The sequence below is a fragment of the Melozone crissalis genome, unplaced genomic scaffold, assembly GCF_028551555.1.
Source record: "Melozone crissalis strain CALT ecotype California unplaced genomic scaffold, PUWL_Pcris_2 ptg000042l_1, whole genome shotgun sequence".
NCBI classification, from domain to species: domain Eukaryota; kingdom Metazoa; phylum Chordata; class Aves; order Passeriformes; family Passerellidae; genus Melozone; species Melozone crissalis.
In genome coordinates this window covers 7,979,655-8,007,054 of record NW_026535820.1, presented here as the reverse complement: position 1 = coordinate 8,007,054, position 27,400 = coordinate 7,979,655, and the positions used below count along the sequence as shown (strand labels likewise).

Here is a 27,400-nt window from a genome sequence, read left to right as displayed (position 1 = left end):
CTGAAAGATATGCACAAGCATGCCTTAGAGGTGTTCCTCACTCCATAATGCTTCTTGCTGCCACTCTATACCTTAAGTCCTTTTTTCTGACTGCATCCACCCATGATATGCACAGAAAATGAATTAAGGAAATTCATTTTCGTATCTTTAGTGTACAAATACAGAGGCATCAGCATGTGCAATGTGCCAAAAGTGCAGTTCAAGGTGTGTGAGTGAGGCTACAAAGATCCTGGGTCACATGCATGTGCCTGAAGTGCAGCATCACAGGAGCAGGGGAGGTTAAAGATTTTACACACTGCCCACAGGCAATCCCAACGTGGCATTTACATAGAACAGGCTTTGTACAAATGAAGAGGAGGTGGAAGGGGGAACAGAGGGGCAAACATCCATCTAAAATGAATCTTTATGTTATTAAAAGGACTAGGGAAGAGTAGACGTCTTTACACTTTTAGCATTTCTTAATTGCCTTGTGAAAGAAGAAGGGATAAAAATAACAAATTAGTTATTTTTCCCTTCTGATTATTTCTTCAAATCTCAAAACACAACCATGTAGAATAGTTTTCTTCCATTCCTCATGTAAAAAGTCACTGGTAAACTCAAACAATGATACTTAAAACTCTGTAAAAACCACAAAAGCAGATAAAAAACCCCTGAGATTATTAATTGGACCATTTAAATTCCTTCAACTTGGAAAGTCAAGAATGGGCTTTTCCCCTCAAAATGAAGAAAAAAATTTGCTAAACATATATGACTCTACAGATAAGATTTAAGGAGAAGAATTCACACTCTAGCAGGTGACACAGCTGAATTTCCAGCGTGCACGTGGCACCCAGAGTTTAGACAGAATATTCTGTAGTGAGGCTGCTTTTGTCCACATACCTTTCTAGTACTGAACAAAACAGGATGAGATGGTGAATGCAGCTCAAATCCACGAGGGATGTGCAGTCTTCTCAGCTGCTTTTGAGTTTCAAAGAATGCAAATTCTTGCATTTAAATGTTGAAACAGGTGGAAATAGAGGCTACTCCACCTGATGCACAAAGCCCTCCCTTTCATCTGCACTGTGGGCTTCTCCTTCCTTTTTGTCTTCATAGAAGCATGTTCGCAGTTTTTGAGAAAGACATTTCACTTCTTTTCCATATCCAGGACTTAAGATCACTAAGATTTTTTTTGCCAAAGTGTGAGTCTTCAGAAACATTTCATTATCATGCTGTTCTCGACAACTACATGCAATGTTAAAAGCAGCAGATTAAAGTCAACAATCTCTGCTGCTGAAGCCCCTGATTTTCTGACATTTTCTGAGAGTTATGTTTCCTCTATTTGCATACTCTATTATCTGTTTTGTTTGACACTTGCAGCTATGATGCTGCTTATGCATTAATCACTCCTGTGAGTACTTCACATGTGAGGTGTTGTATAATCTACCACCCACAACTGAAGTCTTTCTCTCTGCACCACATTCATCTAGTCTTAGCCTGTGTCTATCTGGTTAAAGTTCAAGTAAAAAATTAATACAACTAAATTTATTTTTCTTACTTTTTATATGTAGCAAATAGATTCCTATCAGACAATGGGTAACCACTGTGAAAAAGGTCACCAAAGTATTTTCTATAGAAGGGTGTTTTCAAAAATAAGATACATGACACCTTGTTATTTCTTCTCTAAATTATACTGAAGTTGTTTTCTGACTTGAGTTTGTGAAATATGTGAGCCCCATGGATTCTCAAAAACCACACTCAAATAAGCAGGATGCTGTGTTTCCCAACTGACAGTAAATCAACAGCTTCATTTTCAATTTTAAAATGAGACCTGGAATTATTCTAAAAAGAGTCCAGGTCATTGTTGTACAAATATTTTCCTACAGTTTGTGCAAATATTTACTTGATCTATCTTTAAGGCAAGCCCCTAGTACTTAGGGCTTATGCTCTCAGAATAACTGAGAGCATAACTTTACCAGACACTCCTGAAGGATCAGAAAAAAATGCTCCACAAATACTTTCACAGGAATTCTTGTCCTAGGTGACCTCAAAAAGGTGGAGTCCATCAGTGGCCTGCATCCACAGAGTACTCTCTTTTACTCTGCTGATGTTCTCTTGGGAGGCAAAAGCTGTAGAGGTGCTGCCAGCTGAGGTGGTGCCAGCGATGTTGCCCCTTCTGTGAATGCATGGACTGATGCTTTTTGCTGAGAAGGTGACAAGGTGAGCCATGGGAAGGTTCTGGTCCTGCTGCTGCAGTGTGGTGTCTGTAAGTCCAGCCCCTGATAGAGGACATCTTTTTTGAGAGTTATCCCACTTGAACTTAATCCTGAGGCACAGAGAATCAGCCACCTGCCACAGTACACTACAGCTAAATGGCATATCTCTATCACTGCTAAAAATGTGTGCTTTGTTTCACTCTGATTTTATACAGCTGTAATTTCTGACATCAAAATTTTCTTGTAGCACAGTAAAGAGCCTTGTAGTAGCAGATATGCAATATTCAGGTATTTATGAAACCTTGATAAAATAACATCTTAATCAGCCCCTGTACATATCCTTTCTGTTGTCTGATGACAAAAGAGTAGAGCAGACATCAGAAGAAAGGAAAGATAAAAATTATGTCTCAGAGTCCTTGATGGAATAAGTAGTCATAATTCTAGTAGAGACAATAAGGTTATGCTGATGGACATGAGCTGATCAGGGTGTTTGACAAAACATACATTAACTGTTGTAACCTTTTTCCATGCAAGGCTTATTTCAGTAAAGAAAAAAAAACCTGCTCAGAAAACATGGTGGGTTTTTTTTGTCATTGTTTTTTTGTTGTTGTTGTTGTGGTTTTCGTTTTTTTGCTTCTTTTTCTTAGGGAAAAGAAGAGTACAAAGTTGTTTAATAAGAAAAAAAAAAAAAAAAAAGCAACTTTAACACAAGATGTTCCATGACCTTAGCTTTATGATTTGGTGGTTCTGATGGCAATAACTCACTGCAATAAAATTTGGGGTAGCAGCAGGTCTGTGTAGCATAACAGTAAATTTTGATGTAAACTGAAGACCAGAGACTGGTAATGAGGCACAAATGGGAAGTATTCACCAGAGACAAAATGAATCTGCTACCACTGGCATGCAATACAAGCTAGAAAAAAGTATCCAAACATGATTCAAATCTCAACACTTAGGTTAGGAGACACAAATCTCTCTTTCTTTTTTTTTTTTTTTTGTTATGAAAGTCATTCATCTTGTTTATCAGAAATAATGAATTTCTGTTTGACTCAGTAGTTTCCACTGACACTTAAAGGTGCAAGAAAAAAGAATCAGCTGTATAGGTCAGCCTCAAGATGAGTCATGAACACTGAATTTAAACTAACATGTATGAAACCAGTAAAACAAAATCTCTTAAATGCATCCCAGATACAACAACAGTCTCCTTTATTGCATTTATTAGCAACTGTACTGTGAATAAGAAATACTAACTTCATTCTACCTGAGATTAAAAATGGCAAAAAAAAAAATAGATGTCTGCTTTCTTCCTTGTTATACAATGCCACATTTTGTTTAAGATATTAATCTCTCATGGGTTGTATAACTAAAAATATAATTCATGAAAAAGTATAATGTAATTGCTCAGGCTTTGATGAATTGGGGCATAATGCTAAATAATTATTCATTGCCTTTATTCATCTGTCTAAGTGTGAAAAAAAGCAGCTTTTTATTGCTTTTTTTTTTTTTATATAAGGACATGGGCCTTTGTGACATGCATTTTATTTTAAACTAATGCTTCTATTATTCCACATTTGAATAATTATAGCTGACATCATCTACTCTTCCGTGACCTAGAAGATCTTTAGCTCTAGCACACTGTTACATATTTTATGCATTACGTGAAATAAAACACCTCAAGATTTCAAAAATATTTATTTTAAAAACAGCATTGAAATTGTCTGTAATCACATTTTCTGCTCTGCTTTGAAAGCAGCATTATTCAATATGCCAGTGGTCTTTTCCATAAGAGCAACATATTAGAAATTCATGCTGCTATAATATATCTGAATTCCTTGATGTACTGCACTCCCTATAGACCTAAAGAAACATTTTTGCTTCAGTTTCATATGTCCTGCACATTACCTACTGATGTGGTGGTTGTCAAAACAGTTGTACAGTAGCCTTTGAATTCAAAGTGTGCCTTGACTGTATACTAAAAATGACAATAAACCTAAGTATATACATTATGCTGGCTTTTGTTGCCAGCACAAGTAGAGCATTTGGGAAATCAAACCCCTGATTTTATTGTCTTTTAACATATTTTTCACTTTAAACTTAAAAACCAGAAAACTGAAGCATTTCAAGAAATTTAAACCTTCTATTTATTTCTTGTAAATTTTCTATGGTATTCCACCATGAGCAACATGTTCAAAAAGATCAGCACAAGATTACAAATGAAAGCATTCCAAAAATAGGTTGGGGTTTTTTTCCAACTATGTAAAAACAGCACTGCAGTTTTTAACCCTGGTTTCTTGCAGAAAAAACAACTATCTATAGGATACACTAAAGAAGCTAGAATATCTATAATTTTATTGATACATAGAAAAACCCATTTTATAGAACACATCCAACACATCCACATTCTCACACAACATGCATTTTTTGCAAATGTTAGAAGGGTAATTCTTGTGGTCCTTGAAAATATCCTTTGGGATATTTCAGAAAAACTCACATCAACAGAAAAAGGCTGGCAGGTCAAGCCCCAGCTGGGATCTAACCAAACCCACACAGTCTTCAACTGGTAGGAAACCTATTCCATTATATAGAAGCAAACATGTTAACAAGACCATAAGTACATTTTCATTAAAAAACACTTCTATCTATATCAAATTGCATCCAATTAAAAAGCAGGAATAGAAGTCATATCCATTTTGAAGGAGGGTTTTAAGGGCTCCCATGATGGGGCTGGACTGTGGGTTAATACCACCCTGACTCACATTCTGCACAAATTCTGTAGATTTCTGAAGCCCTGATATCCAGACATAATGAGAGCCTAAAGAAATCTGTATGTGACAGCATGATAGAAATTAATGTGCATGTGCACGTGTATATTCTGTATGTCAGCTAAGAATGCAGAAATACACAAACATAGAAGTAAATATGTGAACTGACAGCAGAATAATGAGAAGGAAAAATTTTAGTGGTTTTTTTGTTTGATTTCTTTTTTTTAAATAGTTGGCACGCAGTATGAAAGTCCAATCAATCAAAAAAACTTCAAAGAAGATTAATTCCAAATTTAAGACACTGTCAATGGCAATGAGAAATTTTCATCTCCCAGCACTGCAAAAATTTTTTTAGAAAGAATTCCCACAGTGTAAGAATCTGTAAGAAGCCAATCCCTAGTATGAATTCACTGAGCTGGTAGTGGGCTCTTATTGTGTGTATTTAAGCACTTCTGCAGAGGAGAATTCTTAGAGAGACTGGGGTAAATCCTGCCATCCTTACTGAAAGGGATTTTATCTGCAGCTTGGAGGGAGTACTGCACAGTATGAAACAGAGACTTCTGATGGGGGGAGATTTGAAGGGGTTTTAGGAAGAGTACATCCTCAATTTTCAATCTGTCCAAAATCACAGAAATCCTCATGTGAAAACACCTGGTAGTTGAGATGGAAGAAAAACACTATACTTAGTGTATGAACTATTTTCTAACTGTTTCTGAGCTCACTGATATCCCTTTCTTACATTTGGCTAGCATTAAGTAATGTTTCGTCTATAAGAACACAAACCGAAAAACTCACTAGTTCTAACACAGATAAAATAGATGGTATTATTGCTAAAATACCAACACAGGTTAAAAACTAGCTAAAAAGAAGGATGTTTAAGTAAAATAAAACAACCAAATTCTATTAGAGGCACATTGCAATGCAGCTGAATTTGTCCCAACGTAAGTAAAATTTGCCGAAGATGTGAAATTAATTAGGGACAGAGAACAGCCAACAGATTTGCTTCTAAGAATATTTTTTCTAAAAATACCCATTAGTGCCCTGAAAAATGAAGTGAGACACATGTTTTCCAAGTACACTAAACAGCACTTGATATACCAGAAATTATATGGAACCAAGGGTTTAGACAGATTGGAGAAACTTATAAATTATGTTCTATATGAGGCAATATAGGAGTGATTTACACAAGAACTTGCTAAATGGATCAGAGTTTGATGAGATAGTAAAAAGGAAACTTGGAGATGAGTAATACCACAAGAAAAGAGTCAAATTGAAAAAAAAAGTTAAATGTTATGGATTATAAAAATTCAAAACTAAGTAAAGAATGTTAACTCTACAAAATCCCCTGTTTTTCTTCATCAGTGCAAAGCCAAAAGAACAATGGGGTCATTCTATTAACTGAAGAAGTCACTGAATTCACTGAAGAGTTAAATTACTTCCCTCAAGTTAATTTCTCTCAAGTTATCAAATTCAAATCAGAGGAGCAATACTGCCAAACAGCATTTGAACTGTATGAAATGGAGGTGTTAACATTGTACCAGTTGTACTGACATGAGCTGTAGCTTCACCCCATGCACAGACAAGCCAGCTCGAGTTCAAACTATTGCTAGGTAAGAGGTGCTCCTGTGCGAAAAGGGCACGTAAGTTAGGGTAACAGCTGACTTAGCACATGACACTCCAAGGATCATGCTTTTACTGAACAAATCCTCAGAAATTATTGTCAAAATTCAGCACATATTTTCTTGACATCTGATTTTTCATCTCTTCCGATCTTCACTAAGTTCCAACGGCAAAATTGCCTCGCTATATTATTCAACTTTTTTATATTTTCCCTCGATGCGATTATTCACTGTGATGATCTACAGACTCTCAAGGCCCTTTGTTCAGAGCTTGTTGCAAAAGGTTAATGTGAAACATCACAGCTTAAAAGAATGCATAGTTCTGAGCCATAACCATGGCTCAAAAGAGGTCAATTCAATGAAATACTGCCTGTCTTGACTAGAGTGTCAAGCATTTCTCTTACTTTTCCAAGTCCTTTCATAGCTCTGATTCTCAGAACCCCACACAAGATTTCACTCAAGCTCTTTAATGCATGCCATCAGCTTTGCAGACAAGCAAGGAAAATATAGGCTCTTTCCATAGAGCATATTTCTATTTCTCTATATAAATCTGCCTCTCCTCCACTCCTCCCATTATTGAACATAACCCTGGGGTCAGATTCTGACCTCAAATACGAAGTGTGCAACATCCCAGTAAATCAATAACAACTGTGCAACATATAAGAAGCCAATACTTGTGCCCCTCTGCTTTTTTGGACACCCTCAGAGGGAAAGCAGAGCTCCTCAAAATCAAGGTAGCTTTATTTTAATTAAGTTGCACTGAAGCAATGTGACAAAGCAGATTTTTGTTGTAAACCAAGTCTTTTCCAGCCACCGTGGCCCCTGGGTCTGAGCCCCAGAGGGGCTGATGGGAGCTGAACCTGGATCCCTGACTACCCAAACATCCACGTGTTGTGTCAGCTCTCAGGTTCCCAGGATTGATTTATGTTTTTTAGATAATGTGGTGGGGAGCTAGCAAGCTGGGAAGCCTAAACAGCCTCAGTTCTTAAGTGCAGAACTTTTGGTGAAAAGTCCAGACCCTTTATCTCTAGGAACAATAGATTCTTATCTTTGGCTGTTGGGATCAGCAGCTCCTGGGCAGCCCATTTAGCCCACCTGGTGTTTGAAGTGCCGTGGGATAAACACAATGTCAGGCTCCATCCTCTTTCGTGGAATTTTTAACTCTTTGGGTTAAAATTGTACATCACTGTGAAATAATCTTGTCTGGAGCTTCTATGCAAGAAGTATACTAATGAATTGTAGAGCCCACTTGAAAATGTAACGTGTACAGTAGCTCTGCAGTTGTTGCAAGCAATTTAACATTCAAATAAGTGATTCATAATATCAGGCTTCACAAGATTATGACCATAATGACTATCTGACAGACTTTATAAGCAAGTTGTCCAGTCATTTCAATTGGATTCTGGCTGGCTAAGGACTGGGAACTGTAAAAAGGCTGTAAGATTTGGCCTAGAATCAGAAATAACATTTGCTATTTTCCAAACGTGCGGTAAACAAGAAAGGAGATATTAAATTTTTGTACATCTCTCAGCACATGCAAATGAGAATGGAAAGAGCCTCATCAGACAAATACAGAACAACAGCCATCTGGATCCAAACCCTGCTCCAGCAGAAGTCAGAGCCTTGAGCCTCTTTTTGTCATTATTTACATCCTGTAAAGGATAACCTTCTACCCAAGGTGGTGGAAGGTAACACTCTGGCTTTGAGGAACTCGGCTGAAAATTCCCCTTCACCTCGGCCAGGCAGAGGATTTGACACAGGGAATGCAATATAACACCCAGAGTCAGGACACTACAAAATTTGAGATTTGAGTGGGGCAGGTGTTGGCCCCCTTGAAGGATTTCAAACAGATCTGTATTTCCATGATTTTGCACTTGAAACAGAACAGAAGGGAAAGATTAAAAGTGCTTACCACAGAGAGGGAATTGGAAAGCAGTGTCCCGTCTTGGCCAAGCATGTTGGAAACTGTAATTTCAGGTAGATCCATGTTTTGAGGGTGGAAGGGAAGGAGGCCATTGTGGTTCATGGGATGACACAGAGAGTGGTACCCAGACTCTATCTCATTCAAGTGCACCAGGGAGTGGTCAGGCAATGATGGAGGAGTTATAGGAGGTATGTTAAAATCTTCACTTTCGAGACTTGGGCCAGGAAAAGACTGGAAAAAAAGAAACAAACCAACAAACAGCAATTGCTATGAATATCACATGAGCACTGATCAATAATAAAATAAAAAAAAAAAAGAGCCAAACTCACATACTTCTAAGCACAACCTACAATTTAATAAAAAATATTTTCAAGACCCATATATTATACAAGTGAAGTCTCACCATTATGTATGGAGGAAAAAATGCCTCTAAGGCATAAGAATCTATGATACTTTTCCCTTAGAAATATTTTTTAAAAGAAGGTGAACTCAAATAGATTTCAAGGGTCCTATTAAAATTTTCTGAGAGTGTTCATCTAGCTGAATACCTTTTTCATGGGAATTGTGGAAAAGGGAATGCAATTTATAAAATTAATATTGGCACAAAATGGTTCATTTTACTTCCTGCTACTCAGACCAAGAATTACATACTGAAGAAAGATACGATTTTTATACATATGGGAGTGTCATGCATTTACTCAGCTAGAAAGAAAAAGAAACAGTACATACTCAGTATGAGTATGCTTTGTATTTATAAAAATGCATTTGAAGTTTTTTAAAATATCATTTGTTTCTCTTTCTTTATCTATAACCTGAATCATACATACATTTTGTCAGTTATCTGAATTAGTAACTCCACCAAACAACTGTTAGTCTTTTGTTGCCTGCTGCCATTAAGTCATCCAATTCAATCTGATCCAAGGAAAAGCCACAGGCAAAGTCCGAGTAATGCACCAAGGTGGATAATTGCTATTATTTATCTACAGGTTTTGTACGGCAGGTAGGCTCATTTGTGGGATAGGGTGGGTATGTGCATATTTCTAAAAAGGAAATGGTGAGCATAATAAAGAGTTAAAGAGATCAGCTGCAATGGCTCAGCCTGAAAGCCTGCTCTGCTTTTCTGAGAACAGCCAACTCCTTTGCAAAGTGATCAGTCTTTGCACATCCCATGCCCACAGTCAGGAGATTTATAGCATAGTGACTACTCCCACCCTTCCTGCCCCTCTTCAGCACAGCAGTCCTGCTCTGAGTGCTGCTTTTGTTAATTCTGGAAATGCAAGGATTCAAAATACATTCTGCTCCTGAAAAGTATCACCAGAAAGGATGAGTATGAGGGCACAATTTCAAAGAGCAGCTATTGGAAGAAAATGTTTTCCCCAATATGAGTTTCCAAATGGAGGATAATACAGTGTATGAATTCACGCAGAAGGACAAGGGGAGAATCAATGGCCAATTATAACAAAGGGATTTTTCATTAGTCATCATAGTAATAATGTCCTCCTGATGCCTGAGGTTACTCTCCTCTGTACAAGCATGTATATATAAACTTCAATCAGACCAAAACCAAACTGTATTAAATGTCTTCAGTGAGCTGGTGAACACAGATAAACCTCCTTTAATGCATATTGCCATGGTTTTGGCTGCTTTGTTTTTTTCCCTAAAAGGTTTTAATCTCTTTACCAAATATCTTAGTATAAAATAGAATGGGAAGTCTAGATTGGAAAGGCCAAAGTAAAATCCCCAAAAATGAAAACAACAGAACAGGGTTTGACAGTGATATCATCACTGTTATGTGTGAGGACTTTGACTCTATCCATGTATTCCAGCTGTGTCTCACCCCCAGCACAGGAGTTTGCTCTCCCTCTGCCTCTGCTTTCTTCTTAATGGCAAGCTGGTGCAAGTCTACTGACCTCTGTAAGTTGCATTTGCCCCCACTTTTATGAGCCATGATGCAGCCATTTCTCCAAGGGGAAATACAGTAAAATAGACCCTCACTAAATGGAGAGAAGGCTTAAACATGATAAAGAGAACACCACATTTACTCAATAGCAATGTATAAATTTTGCAAAACCAAATAAAAGTATTAGGGACAATGCATCCACTAGCTAGTTCCTAATTACTATTATATAAAATCCATGATGAAGGAAAAGGTGTCTAAAGTGAGTTTAAGATCTGATACCACAATAACTAAACAGCAAAGAAGAGAAATGAAGGAAGGGATAACATCCATAATGCTCTCCTGGACCAGTGCTATCCCTGCAGATACACTTAGATCTGGAAATTGTAATCCTGGGGAGCTTGGATCCATGTAGCCTACAGCTTCCAGGAGGGATTCATTAACTGTGAAAAGATGACATTTATGTTCAACAGTGTCTTTTCTAATGTCCCAAAAGACTTAAGGCCTCAAAAGAGTTTTCTCTCCCCTGATTTTGCAGGTAGAAAGTATTAACATCTATTTCCTCTCTCTTGCACTGTCCTGTGAGAGTTAAGTTTGCTACTAAAAGCAAATATTCCTAAATCAAATATTGACAGGATATTGGAGGCACTTAGCATATCTACTTATTTTTACACCTCTTTTTGCATGTCACATATGGACGGACCAGGCTTTACTTTTGATTCTTTGCGTTCCAAATGTGTCTTTAACTAGTAATACCTCAAAAATGGGGGAATCAATTAACTGCCAGTAGGACACTAATTTTGCTTATCAAGAAGGAAGTATAAAGCATTAGCAGCTCCACAATCCAAGGTGTGTCATGTATAGGTATATAATAATGTTATATATATTATATGGGTTAAGAATTTTAAATAAATGCTTGTTCTCTGATTAATTACCAAAAAAAATATCACATAATGGTTGCTGCCTGTGAACCATTTAAGAGTGTATTTGATCCCACATCACCTACAATATCACTATTCACTACACTTAAAAGTAGGATTAGAATAGCAAAAGCTGTAATGACACACCAAATAACATATAATTCAAATTACAGTATCTCCTATGTTTCTCTATTTTAAATTTTTTTCTTAAGACAAGCTATAGTACTATTTCAGTAAAGCTAGGCAGAATCGAAGTTATATGCTAATGCCACGGACAGAAATTCAAAAGCATTTGCAGAGCACCCTATTCACCTTACATTTTCAGCCAATTTGATATTTCCATGCTCAGTATTGTGTGCATGTAATGCATATAGACATAACTTCCTCAGGGAAGTTACTTCAACAGTGATTTGCTGGTATTCATTTGTCTCGTCCAGGAGCTTGGTTTAGATGCTTGTAATGACTTAGCATACTGACATATGAACCCCAAAATTCCTAGATATATCTGCAGCAAACCCAACATATCCCAGGAACAAGGCTGTTGCAACTATGCCTGGAGGAAAGGCACGAGGAATGGGACATGTGCTTGTCCTGTGAATAGCAGCTACAAGCTTCAAACACCCACTCCTACTTTCCTGCCACCTCTCTCCTTGCCTTTGGAAAACCTATTTTAGTAACCATCTGGGGTCCCCTTGATGCAACTGATCCACTGCTGGCAATGGGCTCTCCTGGAATGTTGTATTGTCACCTTCTTCTGTAAAGAGAAACTTTAGGGAAATTTACCAAAAAGGCAGTCTCAAGCTTAACCCTGCAGCAACAACTCCCACTCCCAGACCAGCTATCATCCTGCCCCAGCCTCTGGGCTTCCTTAGAGCACCATTTCTTCCAACACAAGCTGTTTATCTGAAATTTCTAATTAAAGCAGTTATCTAGCATCCAGAGCATCAGGGAAGGCTGTACTCCCTGTACCAAACCACAAGTCATAAGTATAGCTCATATGTATTCATAATAAAGTGTGGCCCGTAGTTTCACTTCTGCTAGGTTTTTCTTGGGGATGGGGAAGGTTATGGTCTTTCCCTTCCACTCCAAGGCTTTTTCCTTCATGGCTGGTTTTCCTATCAGCAGGACTTGCTCTATTCAGAGACATGGAATAGGTCCTTTTTATTCTACCAGTCACAGAAACCTCAGCAAGCTCACCTTTTCACTTTTGAATAACAGAAAAAAACCAAACCCAAAACTCCCAAACAAACAAGCAAACAAAAGTAGCAAAAATTCTTTATTTTCTTTACCACTTTTCCACTAGGAACTTTGCCAGTGGTTTCACTTTCATGACTATAGTACAGAAAGAGGTGTTAATCAGCTCTTCAGTTTAGGGGAGTTTCCTAGGCCTTTATTGCATTCCAGAGAGAAAACCCTCTGCAAATTAACACCATTAAACCAATTGCACAGCACTTAGCAGATACAGGCTTAAATTTTTCTTTATTTTAAAGAGCATTTTATTATAAACAGATTTCAGTCGAGTTCAGATGGAATCTACACAGTGGGAACCTCAGAACTGATTATCCTTACATTTGAGCTACCTTCTAACAATGTTAAGGACGATTTTTGAATTAAGAATGTCTTCCCAAATTTAGAGGACTATATTTTATGTTTCTGGCTAAATATTTGTGACATTTCTGCTTGAAATTATGTAAACTCCATAAAACAGATGATTGATATGCCCACTCTGAGACGAGGAGCTTTATCTATATGCTACCTTGGCATATCATTTTATGAGAAAAGCTTGCCAAAATAAAAATGATATGAACACTGAAACCTGAATCACTGTCCAACACAAACCCAAGCTTTTGTTTCTGAAAAAGACCCCATTGGTCCTGTTAAATTTACTTTTTAAGCCAATTAGCCTGATCAAATCCAGCAACAAGCTATGGAAGGAGGGGAAAAACTGGGACACTGAGAGGAAGTGTATGTCAGGAATCAGTTCTTTACTTTGGCAACACATAACTCAAATTATGGCTATGCATCCAGCTGTGCTGATAACACAGATACAAAAAAAAAAAAATCTAGTATTTACTTTTGACGTTACTCATTAGGAAAAAAAGGGAAATGCTGGCAGGAGATACAAATACAGCCCCTTTCCTTAAGTACTCTACAGTGAAAACTGCATATTGGCCAGCAAAACTGACTTATGTTTCAAAATAATTTCAATAGAACTTTAAGAAGTGATCAAAGAAGGCAAATCAAAGGAGGAGGCTCAAACAGACTGACCACAGGAAGCAGCAAGCTTTCAAACATCCAGTGTAAATCCCTCTGGAAAGAGCAGTAATGTTCATATATGACAGCCCAGAAGACAACATTCCCTAAGCAAGTCTGCTCAGTGGTTGCATCAGTCATCATGCATTTACTCAACAGAATCTCATATTAGCAACAGTTCCTTAAAAATTGGGAATTTGCCTATAGATATTTAATTTAAATGATATGAATGGTTCTGCCAACTATGTAGAGCGTGTCTTAATTTTTCATTTGCACCAAGGCTTCTGCGTCTGAACTGTGGAAAGATGCCAGTTTTTAAAAGATAGATGCTTCAGGCTGTCTCCTCTTCTATTATTGAACACGTTGTTACATAACTGAAATACTTATGAATCGAGAGTAATGTAAAAACAATGAGCTCATTAGAAGGGGAAAAACAGCCACGTACCTTACACAAATTTGAAAGTTAGGATAATATATTTGACAGTGGATACTTCCAGGAGTTTTAATAGGATCAACCTTATCTCTAATTTCTAAATGGAAGACCTTCAGAAGCAAGTGTTTTTTAGCTGCTTTTGTCTCTGCATGAACAAGGCTTGATAGCTTGAGACTATAATGCATTACTGTGGAAACCTTCGGTCTGTTACATAAATCATCTTAACACTCAGCAAGAATTGTCCAACAGTGCCATTGATATGTTCAAGTCAATGATCCTGAAAACAATTTTTTTGTGTTTCTTCATATGGTAGACAACAGCAATAAATCATATTCATTTAAAAACACACAATATACTAATTTATCAAGCCACAGCTATCAAAAATGTATTACAGGGGAAGGTATAACTTTTTTGTATTGTGTTAATCAATTTCTCTAATTTGCATTAGTTAAAGGCCAAAGCCCCAGGCAAAACATTAATTTTCCTGTATGAGATTAATTCTGTTTTCAAGAAAGAGAATGTGCTGACAATTATATTATTAATTTTAAACAATCATAATTTTCAAGGTGTACAGAACTATGTAAAACAACAAACTGTTTTTAAGATTTCACTTTTGAGTATTTTCATTAATTACATAAATTGTATGCCTCTAGTGTAGCAGTTTGTTGGGAAATACGTTTTCAATGGAGGCTTTAAATTGAAACACAGTTGAAAGATGACAATAAGTAGGAGCACAAATATTATAAGAGGCTAAAGGATCTGGGGCCTGCAAACACCAATACCATTATTGGAGCAGTGAAACTTCCCTTCAGACAAGAATACAGCTGCACACTTTTTGCTATTTAGAACTTTTGAATAAAATTTAAAGAAAAGAACAAGTCTTTTATGAACTACTGACCAACTGACCAAAGCAGTCTTCAAGAATATACAAGAGCTTTAGGGACAAATGGAGCATCCTTAGCCCCCAAAGTGGAGTCTTGTTCCTCTAACCTGTGACAATCTTTCACCTTCCTTAGCATGTTCCTAGTGTGGATCTAAGCGTGGTCAGTGTCCAACACCCTTGTCACCCCTCTCTCCTGAAAAGAAAGGTATTTTCTCTCCCACAATGTCTATTACTACTACAACTACTACACTACTACTACTATCAATATTATTCTTGTTATTATTTTTGTTCTTATCAATTCTATTACTACTATACTTCTACTACTACTACTACTATTACTTCTACTACATTTTAATGAAAGCTAAAATTTTTAAGGTAACTCAGGGTCCTATTTGAAAACTTTGGTCTGTACTATAATACAGGCAGCATCATGTATGGTATAATCTTGAACTCAGCACTACAGGAAATACTTCCATAAATCAGTTACTACGTGCACTAAATATTCTTTGTCAACTAGAGATAAAAAGCATATTGGATATAAAAACATTTTAGAGATTCTCTCTGCAAAACATACCTAAATTATGCTCAGTACAAAGCTCTGGGTAATAAAACTAGCAATATACATATTTAATAAGCAGAATTGAACTGAAAAAAAAATAGAAGTCATATCTTCAGAAATTGTGCTGCCTGAAAATATAGATGATACACCACATTTAACCTGTCAGAAGCCTCATTAGCATCATAGCATAGACTCTAAACCAGCAATCAAGACAGTGTGCTCTTCAAATGTTTACATTTTTAAACGCTCTTAAAATAGCAGTAGTACAGATTTACATTTAAGTATATTTGTTTAGGGGGCATATATTCTGTCTAAATTTCCATTTCCCTTCTGAGATAGACACCAAAAGATGAAACAATATTGTACTCAGGGCACACAATGATGAAGGACAAAGGATCCTTTTACTTTTTGTTTGTGATTTTTTTCTCCTACTTTCTCTTTTCTTTCCTTAGAAAAGCTCAGAAACAATGGATTGCTTCTCACTATTCAAAAGGAGAGTGGGTCCTACCTGTGCTACACTTCTCCTGAATAACTGATGAAATAGCCAGAAAAAAAATCTGATTTAATGTAAAATGTCACCACTTGAGAAAAGGAGGATCAAAACAGAGGCATGGCTATTCTTTGTGATTATGATGTAACTTTTGTTTAGTCCTGTGCCAATCACAGGAAAAGCTGAAAGCTGAGGCAGATCAAAGCTCCCAATTCCTACCAGTGGTCCCCCTGGCTTTCACATCTGGATTTCAGACCCAGTGCTTTACAGTAATAAGACCAAGGAAGTGCTCGGTATACGAACGAGTACAGATCATTTAAGCAAGTAAAAGTGGCAGGATCTGGCCCTCTCTTAATAAAGTGTCATGTAAGCTTGGGACTGCTGGGACCCCAGTAATAATGTTCTATCCTACTGATGCCATACAAACTATCAGCAGCATAGTACCTATTAAGACATTTTTATAAACTGCAAGAAATATGCAAGCTATTACAAGATATAATTCTGAAAAACAGACTTCTATGTAAGAAGCCAATTTAGGAGGAAAGCAACATAAACAATAGTAACTTGCGTGCTCAAGTGAAGCATCTTTTTAATTTTGAGTAATGAAGATGTCAAGCCAAATGCTAGAGTAGTTTAACTTAATTAGGTGGCCTATTTTTCCAGGCAGCCTTTCATTTCCCATTGAAAACTCAGCTTGTATGCGAGGCAACAAGAGCAATTTTGTCTGTAATGAATACCTCTGGGACTCCACGGAGTGATCATTTGAATGTTACATTGAAGACTGGTTTGAGTAACTAGTTTGGGCTTGTTGAGATGCCAGATTTTGTAAAACTAACTAGATTAATCAAAGACTGGCATCTTATCGGTTTGTTCGGTCAGGGGTCAGCAGGTCAAACTGACTCCACTGTGGCAGCCTTTGCCAAAAGGGACAGTATAATAGTAATTGGTCTAATTTGTAGTTCAAATTCACGTAATTCTTCCAGACGTTTTATGGACCGAAAAAGGTTCATTTTATGTGAAGCTCAGATGAAAAATACTGCCTTTAACATTTCCCATGGTTACATCCCATAATTCATCCATGCTGCTGACCTGTAGCGTTTCCTGGAAAGGAAACTACATAACTAAAATATATGATGTCTGTAATCTGTTTTCACATGCTAAAAAAGTTGTACTTGAAGGAGCAGAGGGAAACATTTTGAAGGATATTTTATACTGGCTGCTCATTAAACAGAAAGTTGTCTCATGACATGCACAGCAAAAGACAGTGCTTTTTCTCTTGTGATTTGTGAAAAAATACCTCTGGCTTTTGGACAGAGAATTCATCATTTCATGATTGATTTTCTGTTTACCTTTTTCATGGTAAAATAATAGCTTTTGTTGTTTTTATTTTATTGATTTATTGTGAGCCTATCACTGAAGTTGCTGTCATCCTGATGCCACAGCTAAGACAAGATTCAATGTTTACTTCAGCTCCCTCTCATGTGCAACTCTTAAGAAGAATACTTTTATTTGATGCACAGAATCACTGTACATTCAGCAGAGCCAAGTTCACAATTTTAGCATTACTCTAGAAGTATCTGACATTTACTTCTAAATCTCAAAATTCTGTAGCTATGCAATTACCCTCCAAACGTGTTTCATTAAAAAGTTTTCTGCCCACGTGGCCGCAAAGAAAATATAAGTGCAAGATTTTACAGCCAGAAGACAAATAAAATGCTGAAAAATTTGTTATACTTGCTGAGGTTTCTGATATGATCTCAATTTTACAGATCCACGCTAATGATTTTTGAAGGCTGGAGAGGGACACTTTTGTTTACACAACTGTAATTATGGGGGTGTTTGCTTAGGATCCTTAGGGACTAGATTTTGCCCTCTTTAGAGTTTTTATAGCAAGTGCTATAGAACAGGCATTACATGAAAGATGCATTAAGTTAAGGCATGCTTAAGTAACTCATTTTTCAGGGATAAGTAGGTTGTATACATTTCTTCTTCTGGTCAGAGTACAAGTTCCACACCTACCGAACATAACTGACTAAAATTAATTTCAGTAAAAAAGGGTAAAGGTATTTCACCTGAGTTACATCTTTACAGTGAAATTTGTTAAAGCTCTTAAATTGCAGCCAATAGGCCCTAATTCTGGCTTATATTTTTATAAAAGTTGAGGCATTTGATTACGAAAAAAAATATCCTTAAATATATACACAGTACACGTTCATACACTTTGCATTAAAGCTAAAGACATTCATACATAATACAACACATCCCTGTGGAGAAGGGTCTGGGGACACTGAGGGATGACAAGTTGGACATAAGCTGGCAATGTGCTTGCAGCCCAGAAAGCCAACCTTGTTCTGAGCTGCATCAAAAGCAGCATGGCCAGTAGGATGAGGGAGGGGATTCTGCCTACTCTGCTTTTGGGAGATGCCACCTGGAGTTCTGCAGCCAGCTTTGGGGTCTGCAGCACAGGAAAACATGAACTTGTCAGTTTGGGTCTGGAGAAGATCACAGAGGTCCAAGGGCTGAAGCAGTTCTCCTGTGATGAAAGGCTGAGCTGGGGTTGCTCAGCCTGCAGGACATTCTAAGGAGACCTGATAACAACTTTCAGTACATAAGGGGGCTTAAGAAAGATAGAAAAAGACCCTATAGCAAGGCTTGTGGTGTCAGGACAAGCAGCAACAGTTTTAAACAGAGAGGACAGATTCAGACTGGACACAGGAAAAAATTCTTTACTGTGAGGGTGATGCGACACTGTAAGAGACTGTGCAGAGAATCTGTGTGTGTCCCATCACTGGAAGTTTTCAAGGTCATGTTGGATGAGACTTGGAGCAATCTGATTTAGTGAAAGATGAAACTGCTCATGGCAGGGAACTGGACTAAATGATCTTCAAAGATGCCTTCCAATTCAAACCATTCTATGATTCTAAATATGTATATCTATAAATACATAGCCTTGTTAATGCAACTGTTGGTGTATTTTTATCAGGAACTCTGTTCTTTCTAGACTTTGCCTGATGTTAAGATAATATTAAAAAAACTATGTTTTACTCAAAAGTGAAAGGCAGGGTAAAATTATATCTACCTGTAGCTGCTCATTCAGGATCTGAAAGGCCTGCCTGGTATTTTTCTTTACCTGAGGCCATTTTAAGCTATGCCCTTTTTTTGTTTTAATGTGACATTTAGAGATCACTTCAGAGAAATGGAGGACCAAGAAGTAGACTCTCTTCTGTTGATAACCTATTTTTGAAATGAAAAGATGGTGGATCAGGAAGAGGGAGGTGGAATATGGTCCAAAACAGCCCTGGACTGCAGCCAGCCAGCGGGCTGCCCAGGTAGCATTGCCTTTTCATTCTCAAATAATGAGCTTTTCCAAAGCAAAAGCTTTCCAACTTTTGGGCAGGATTGTGCTAGACTTCAGGACAGGACAGTGTGTACCCATGGGACTACATTGGACCATGAAATGATTCTCCATGTGAGAATGCTGCTTTTTCTGAATCCTTTTCAAGGCAGCCAACTCCTGCCCTGCTCTGCTGATGGAGACTGTTGCAAGGCAACAAGACTGAAGAGCTGTGTCTTCTGGCAGTACCCTGGAATTCTAGCCTACCTACAGGGAAGGACCAACACAGAGCAAGAGAGGGAAGCTATTAGGTAGCATTTACCCATCCCTACTTCACATGAGCCATAGTTATGTCATGAATAATCTAAGAAATTATGTTATAAAAATACAAAAAATACAAGAGGTCTATGTGTAGGACCATGTGCATAAGGCAATATTAATATGAAAAATATCTCTTTTGGATGTCAATCCATCCTATTTCACCCTGTAGATGTATAGGACAAAACAGTTTTGATACCCACGATGCCCCCTCTATCAAAGAGCATGCAGATATATTTTAGATAGATCTCCCTGGCATAGCTCTGGGAAGCAGGAAAAAACCACCTCTGAGCAATCAGTATTCCTTCCTCTGCCTCAGATCTTTTCTTCCCAGTAGGACAATAGGGGTACTGCCCCAAATCATCAGCTCCAGGCCTGTTCTCATCCCTTCCCTTTGGACCTTGCAGGGAATTTGGCAGCTGCACTCATTAACCTTAACATTTATCAGGCCTCAGGAAGGCTACAAATGTGTTAAAGCTTTGTGCAAGAGAGTCCTGAATTACATTCCATATTGTGACTAGGAAGAAATGTAAAATAAGCAATATAATTTTATACTGTACTCTGTGGGACCCACAAATTACAGGAGGAGGAATAACATAAAGAGTAATTCATGTCCAAGGTTTCAATTATAGGTATGGGGAGAAAACAATAATTGGTGGGAATCTCAAATGCAGATCAGTTGGCATAGTTTTATTTCAAAATGATAAATACTTTCAGATCCAAGTGCAATTAGTAGTGAAAATGTCACATTTTTATTGTGTATGTTTGTTAATATGGCTGGCATAACTAATTTAGGAGATGTCTTCAGTGTAGAGTCCTGTATCACATATATTGTAAGCAAAAATGCAGTACTTACACATATATATAAAATGTACACGGAGACAACATTGCCAAACAGCCTTTTGGGACGCTTTAAAAGAATATCATTAATTTTTACTGTATACTTACTCTTCTGGCTCAGTTCCAGCACTGGCTTTCTGTTAAAATCATTTCAAGTATAGAATTATGCTATTTGCTTGCAGCAACATCACAGGAACAGTAGTGAGCCATATGTTGCTACTTAGCAACTTGGTCTGCAAGTCCCAAAGCATGTACTGATTTGAAAATTGAACAGAAATGATAATTATTGTTGAGGGATGCTGTGAGGCAACTTGTCTTGGATTACCAAACTATGCAGATGTTTGATGTTATACAGCAAAAAGAACAAAACTATATTTTTTCCTGTCTAATGCCTGAGCTTTTATTTATGTTAGCCTAAGGGGGATAAAATGATTAAAACCTGTAAAATAATATAAGGTGATGTTTTTTCTGGATAGGAACACTTTGGAGCAAACAGAAGAACAGAGGTGCTTGTCAGCATGTATCTGGATTGCAGCAGGTCTGCCCCTATGGTCACCTCATCCTGAGGACGGGCAAGTGGAAACCCCTTGGTGTTACATACCATGACTCAGTCTGCCAGCCCACTTCCCAAATAAGTTATGCCAGACTCTGAAATTAAAAAATGATGCTCATGTCTGACTCAGCATGACCAGAGCTTCAATAAAAGTTTCTGACAGGACTATGTATGTCCTTACATGTGGGATTCATATTTTAGTTAGCAGATGTGAATGTATCAAGAAAAGCAGAGTAATTTACTCACTTCTCATTATGACAGCATTCAATCCCTATCTCTGATCTTGTGAGGGAACAGCCAAGTTATTAAGGGTGGGAAAGAGCCCACATTCCTCACACTGATGTCATGCAATGGCAAGACTCATGAGCACAGGTGCAAAATAGACATTGGACAAAATTATGATTAGAGTAACTATGCTGTCATCTGAGAGAGAACATTTCCTTCTCTCTTTTTACGGCATTATGTGTTTTACATCCAGTAACAGGAAAATGAACAAACAGTCCTAAAACTATGGTCAGAAAATATAATTGCATCCTTTACTGTTCCTCTCCCTAGCCCTGTAAGTTACACAGTCTTTTGTGCTTTGCTTTCAGAGCAGGAAATACTGTATTTTTTCCAGTTTTAACCACCAGACTGGATTTTGAAATGGTAGTCAGTTCACAAGTTTTGGCTGACCACCAAATGCTTATGCCCAAGAAAGGAACACACCCCATTACAGTCAGTGAAGACTTCACAGACACTGCCAATGAAGAGTTGTTTTGCTCCTTTGAGGAATGACTAGCAGCTGTCTATATCAGGAACAGGTTTGGGAAGGTTCCTCTCACAGTCGTAGGTTCTTGATGAAACATGAGAGACAGGTTTCCATCACACCCCATATTCCTGTTCTCAGAGAAGTTGTTTTGTCTCTTTTTTTTTTTTTTTTTTTTTTTTTTTGAATACTGTTATTATTACAGGCTTTCACATATGCTCCAGCCCACACAGAGCTGGAACACCTCTTCTGTGAAGGCAAGAAGGCAGGCTAAAAATGCTGGGGTTGTTCAGCTTGGAAAAGAGAAGGCTCCAAGGCTCCAGGGAGATCTTAGAGAGCTTTCCAATACCTAAAGGGAGCCAACAAGAAAGCTGGAGGGGAACTTTTCACCACGGCCTGCAGCGATAGGTCAGGGAGGAATGGCCTTACGCTGCAGGAGGATTGGTTTAGATTGGACATTAGAAAGAAGCTCTTCACTACAAGGGGGGTGAGGCACTGGCACAGGTTGCCAGCGAGGTTGTAGAGTTCCCATATTTGGAAGTTTTCAAGGCCAGGCTGAGTGGGGCTCTGAGCAACCAGGACTAGCGGAAGGTTCCCTGCCCATGACCTGGTGGAAGGAACTGGATGATCTTTAAGGTCCATTCCAACCCAGCCCATTCTATGATTCTGCATATTCACTTAAAACCACTGCAACAGTGTAAGCACCAGGAGAAAATCCCAGAAAGGGAAAGGAGGTTGTGACAGCCCAAGGCTGACAGCTACTCTCAACCAGGCACAGGAGGCTGTTTGACTGGTGCACACTTGGTAACAACTTAAAACACTCTGCCTGGCAATTGAGCTGCTTCTTGCCACAAGGGTTTCCCCCAGCAAAAGACAGAGGTTGCCTTTGGGTTTTGAACTCCACCTGGGAGCCAGACGTCCCAGAATTCAGTTTTGCCATGGTCAGATTTTAATCCTGTAAGCCTTTTCTTGATTCAAGCCCTCAGTAAGAATTCAGAGTTTTCTGATATCTTTGAATTTGGAAATGTCACATTTGATAGATTTTTTTTTTCCTTGAAGAGAAAGTAATTTGCATTTAAAATACCTAGGCCTGGCTGGCTGTTTAAAGGTACTTTAAGAACCTTACTTTCACTTCAACCAGTGAGTGTTAGATACATAAATATCTCTGAGAATCTGGGCCTTGTTAGCACATGTAGAAACCACATAAAAGATTAAAACTTATACTCTTAATTTTTCAATATGCCATTTAAATTATTTAAACTACATGCATACACAGTAAAAAAATATCAACAGAAGAAAAATAATTCTGATGTATAATGTGGACTTGCAATTCTTTATTCAAAACTATTTAAGACAGATATAATGATTCTCTGAAAGGTAGCAGCTGCCTGATAACAGCAATCATTCACAGAGTTTGTATTTCTACTGTTTCAAACAAATTCAATTAGCCCTTGCACTTCAAAACCCTTAAGGCAAGAATGAGATGATACTAGGCTGCTTTAATCTAATAGTAATACTAAAACTTGTCAGTACAGTTTTTGGATTAATGGTTAGAGAAAAATTAATAATATAATTTTTCATTTTTTAATCAAACAGTTCTATTCTAAACTACCTCTGGATCTTGGAGGGTTCTTAGCTGAATTAGTTCAATCATGCACAACTCCTAAACGCAAAGTACTATTGGTCTCTAAAGGTATTTCAGAATGACTTTGACAGAAAGCTGAGAAGCAACATGGTGGAACACTTTAAAGATGGTCTTTTCAATTGAACCATGTATTTATCTCACATCCTCTCCTGCTTCTCTGCCCCCCAGGAACCTGTGTACCTGAAGAGCACCACTTCACGATGACATTTAGTTTTGAATGCACACTTTCCAAAGCTGTTGATTCCTAAATTTCATCCAGCTTATCTGAACATAATTACTATTCATTCAAACTTCCCACCTAATGAAACTTTTGCATGTAAGCCTCCTGGTTTTGTCAGACCAGACACCACTGGCCTGAAATATGGCATGACACAGACCACAAGTCTGGTTATTCAGGGCAATTTCTGACACAATCTAACTCATCTGCAGCACTATTCCCACCACTTACTGATGCAAAGTTAAACTGAAACACATGAAGTAAGTGAAAAATTCCCCCCTACATATAGATGTAGCAACAGGTAGACAACCCAAAACTTTCAAAACTATCTTTGCTGTTTAAGGAGTAATTACAATTGTAACTCTTAAAAATCTATAGGATCTTTGAGGTCAAGTGGAAAGGTGGAAGATATTTTAATACACATCCAGTATCAAAATTTAGTTTGTATAGTTCTCCAAAAGGAAAAGGGCTCAAAAATACCTTTAAAGAATGCACATCACGTTAAGCCTTTTGGCCTGTAGGCTACAGAAGGTTAAGTCATCGCCTTAACCCCACTGCTAATTGTGTAATAATAGCAACATTCCTCAGACACAGGATTAGAGCTAAAAATGCAATTCTTCAACTGTTCTATGAGTGATAATTAAAGATATTTGTGACAGGTATAGCTTATAATGATTAACTTGTCTGCAGTCAGATAAACAAATAACCTGCACCTGTAAAGACTTTATTTCCTGAAGGTAAAACAACTGTTTAGGAAAGATCATGCTGGCAAAACAGCTGCTTGCATTCTGGAGAGGAAACAAGGTAGTATCTTTCAACAAACGCCAACTCTGGTGTTTTATCAGCTCTATCTCATTAACTGGAAACAAGGCTTAAATGCTTTGTTTATAAATTATGATTATTCCTGATTGCAGCAGTTACTGATAGTGCCACTCATTTGCAATGCAACTCTTTGAATTTTTTTAATTACAATTTGAAACAAGGCAGAGAAGATTAATTAACCCACCTGGCTGGCTGGCACGTAGTCCTGACTTGGTTCTGTCATACTCATATACATGTTCTCACCGTCAAACTGCAAAGGAAATAATAGTAAACATTCAGCAAACTCGATTTTTTAGCATTGACTGAAAAAAACAGTTGCTATAAAATAATATTACAGCCTGGTTTTAGAGACTTGTAATTGCATGTGTGCATCTTGTCTTTGATGTTCCTGTTGTCATCCTTATTGACCCTGGATGTCAGTGATTTGGAGTAATTAGCTCTCTAGTAATTACAGCTAGCAAGGAAGAAATGAATGGTTTCCTTTCATCTGCAATCTGTTTTAAAACAAAATGCCTCATTTTGTGCACCATGTATACATATTGCTGTTGGTTGCAATGAAGTACTAAGTGAATTGCACTCTTACTGAGAAAAGAAAGATGAGAATAGAATCTGCACTAAAATGCATCTTAATGGATTCCAACTTCAGCTTCTGAGCAGAACATGAGTTGAGATTTCAAAACAAATTAAACCTCCTCCAACTGAAATGTTCCCATGTCAGAAAGTAGGAAATACATTTCCAGACAGCTTTCAGACATCTGAATGTATGAAAGAGTATACCTCCTGTCCGTATGGTGTAAGAGGATAGTTTGCTTGATGTGTGAATAAAGTAAACATTCATAATCAGAACTGCAAAAATAACCATCTGTAAATGATAAATACCAATCCTGGAAATATATACAATATATAAAAATCTTCTTCCCTTTTCTCCTTTCCTTTTTATTTCTTTTTTTTTTTTCACCTCTCAACTGCAGTTAAGAAGTAACAGAAATGTCATAGAAAGGAGCTGATTAAAATCTGAAGGTCTAGATGGAGAAAAACTGTCAGATCTGAAGCCTCATCCTGTACCAGCACAAAGAAGTGTAAAACTACTGATTTCTTACATAGTCTGGAAAATGTCCCCACAGAACTCTCATCACACCCACTCAAGTGGCAGTACCAACAGGGCAATGACAGCCCCAGTGTCTGCTGAGGAGCTAGGGAAAATCTTTTCAAACCTTTTAAGCAGAAATGAACAACAGCAGGAATTCCTATCTCCAGACATGAACCACAAATTTCCAGCTGTTAAGAGGTCTGTTTGAAATAACTTGCACCTGACCCCTTGTGTGAATGCTTAGAGTGACATATTTTGGACATCAGCCATTGTTTTGCATGACACAGCAGCTTTTTTTAAGAAGTCCCTGCTACTGAGATTGCTCTGCTCCCACAGAAGCTGCCTGTGAAATATCCCATGGACATTTCCTGAGCAGTGTTGGGCTTCTGGGGATATTCTACCTGCAAGGTGCAGTAAAAATCAACTAGCCCAAGGTGGCAAAGTTAAAGTGCGTCTTTGGCAGATAGCTCTACCAATTTTTGCTGAGGTGGCTGAAAAGGTTTCTGCTTCCAGCTGTTCATCCTCTTTCTCTGCCAGAGGCTACAAGGCTCGTAACAGCAGCAGTAACTTGAACAAGTGCCAGCTCCTGGCACAGCAGCTGATGGTCTGCCCTTCCTGGCCAGAGATATTTAATAGTCACAGACTATCTGTCAGAAGTCCTAGTTTCATGGGAGGGAAAGGATTATGCCACAGACACAGATCTGCCATAGGGAATAGAGTATTTCCCAATTTTGACAGAATAGAGATCGTTAGATTGGATCATAATATAGAGATTGATACTTGTTCCTTTTTCGTTTCTTGTTGGCATGCACCATTTCTTTTAGCTTTCTCAAGCATTCAAAGTAGAGTTCTGGAGAAAAAAAATTAGTATCTGGTTTGGAAAAAAATGCATTGTTTCTTCTACTCAGATGAACAGGTGAAATTCTGAAGAGAGATTTCCCAGCCAGTAGTTGGAAAGCAAGCACTCTAGTGCTAGGCCTACAGGAGCTCAACTTATTCAGCTTGTCAGACGAAAGGCTGAAAGGTGCCTTGATCACTGTGATTGGTACTTACACCCTGGAAAGATGTCTGATAGCAAGATGTCAGCCTTCCTGACAGTGGTATAATGAGATCTAGTGTTGAGAAATGGAAGTTACAGAAATTCAGCCCTGAAATAAGATACAAGTTCCTACTTTAGGAGGTAATTAAGCATTATGTCAACAGCAAACTCATCATTTCTCAGACATTTTAGAATGAGGTTTGATATCTTTTTTGGAACAGACGCAATCCATATCATATTTATAAGAAATCCCATGGACAGGATAGTTACACTTGCCTGTTATGGGAGTCCTATCGGCCCTGGAAACCATCATTCCTTGAGTCTCCTCTTTTGAATTTCCCTTGTTATCTTCATATATTTGTTGTGATACATTGCAAGCTTTACTATAATTCAAATACTGTGTTGCAGGTGTTTAGTTGCAGTGAATATGGAGAAATTTCTTTTCTTTTCTGCCTACTGGCTAGATACAGTCAAGGATTATTTCAATTTATTTTGCCTTCCATAATGCATGAGACTATGATTTAAGAATCTTTATGAAGTAAACTAGTCTTTAATATAATTCCCTCTTTTGAATATTTGGTCATCTGTCCTTACTCCCAAGCTTACAATCACCAAATCTGCATTCTTTGAATAATTTCCTTAAGGTATTTTTCCATGAATACTGAAATTTTTATAATTCTGTGTGTTGTTCTTGGATTATCTGCCTACCTAATCAGTGCCTTGCTATTAGTGGTCCCCCTGGCATGACAGGGTCTTGGATCTCAGCATCTCCTGTTTGTTGTTTGTGGCCCTCTATTGAGCTCTGAAATATTTTTTTTATTTTTGCTATGGTCTGTGGGCTTTATATGAACATGTTTCAGAG

At 37.8% G+C, this 27,400-nt stretch overlaps 1 protein-coding gene across 4 annotated transcripts in view; it reads right to left on the bottom strand.

Annotated features, from left to right (window-relative positions):
• Nucleotides 1–27,400, bottom strand: part of TOX (thymocyte selection associated high mobility group box) — a 217,944-nt gene that overhangs the window by 79,226 nt on the left and 111,318 nt on the right. For 3 of the 4 annotated variants that reach the window (XM_054285215.1, XM_054285214.1, XM_054285217.1), the window contains exons 2-3: nucleotides 24,594–24,659; nucleotides 8,486–8,728 (exon numbers count right to left, since the gene is read on the bottom strand). In XM_054285215.1, the coding sequence (XP_054141190.1) occupies nucleotides 8,486–8,728; nucleotides 24,594–24,659 (309 nt within the window). Of the gene's footprint in view, nucleotides 1–8,485; nucleotides 8,729–24,593; nucleotides 24,660–24,992; nucleotides 25,074–27,400 lie in introns of those variants that run through there. The other variant, XM_054285216.1, reaches the window with a different exon arrangement.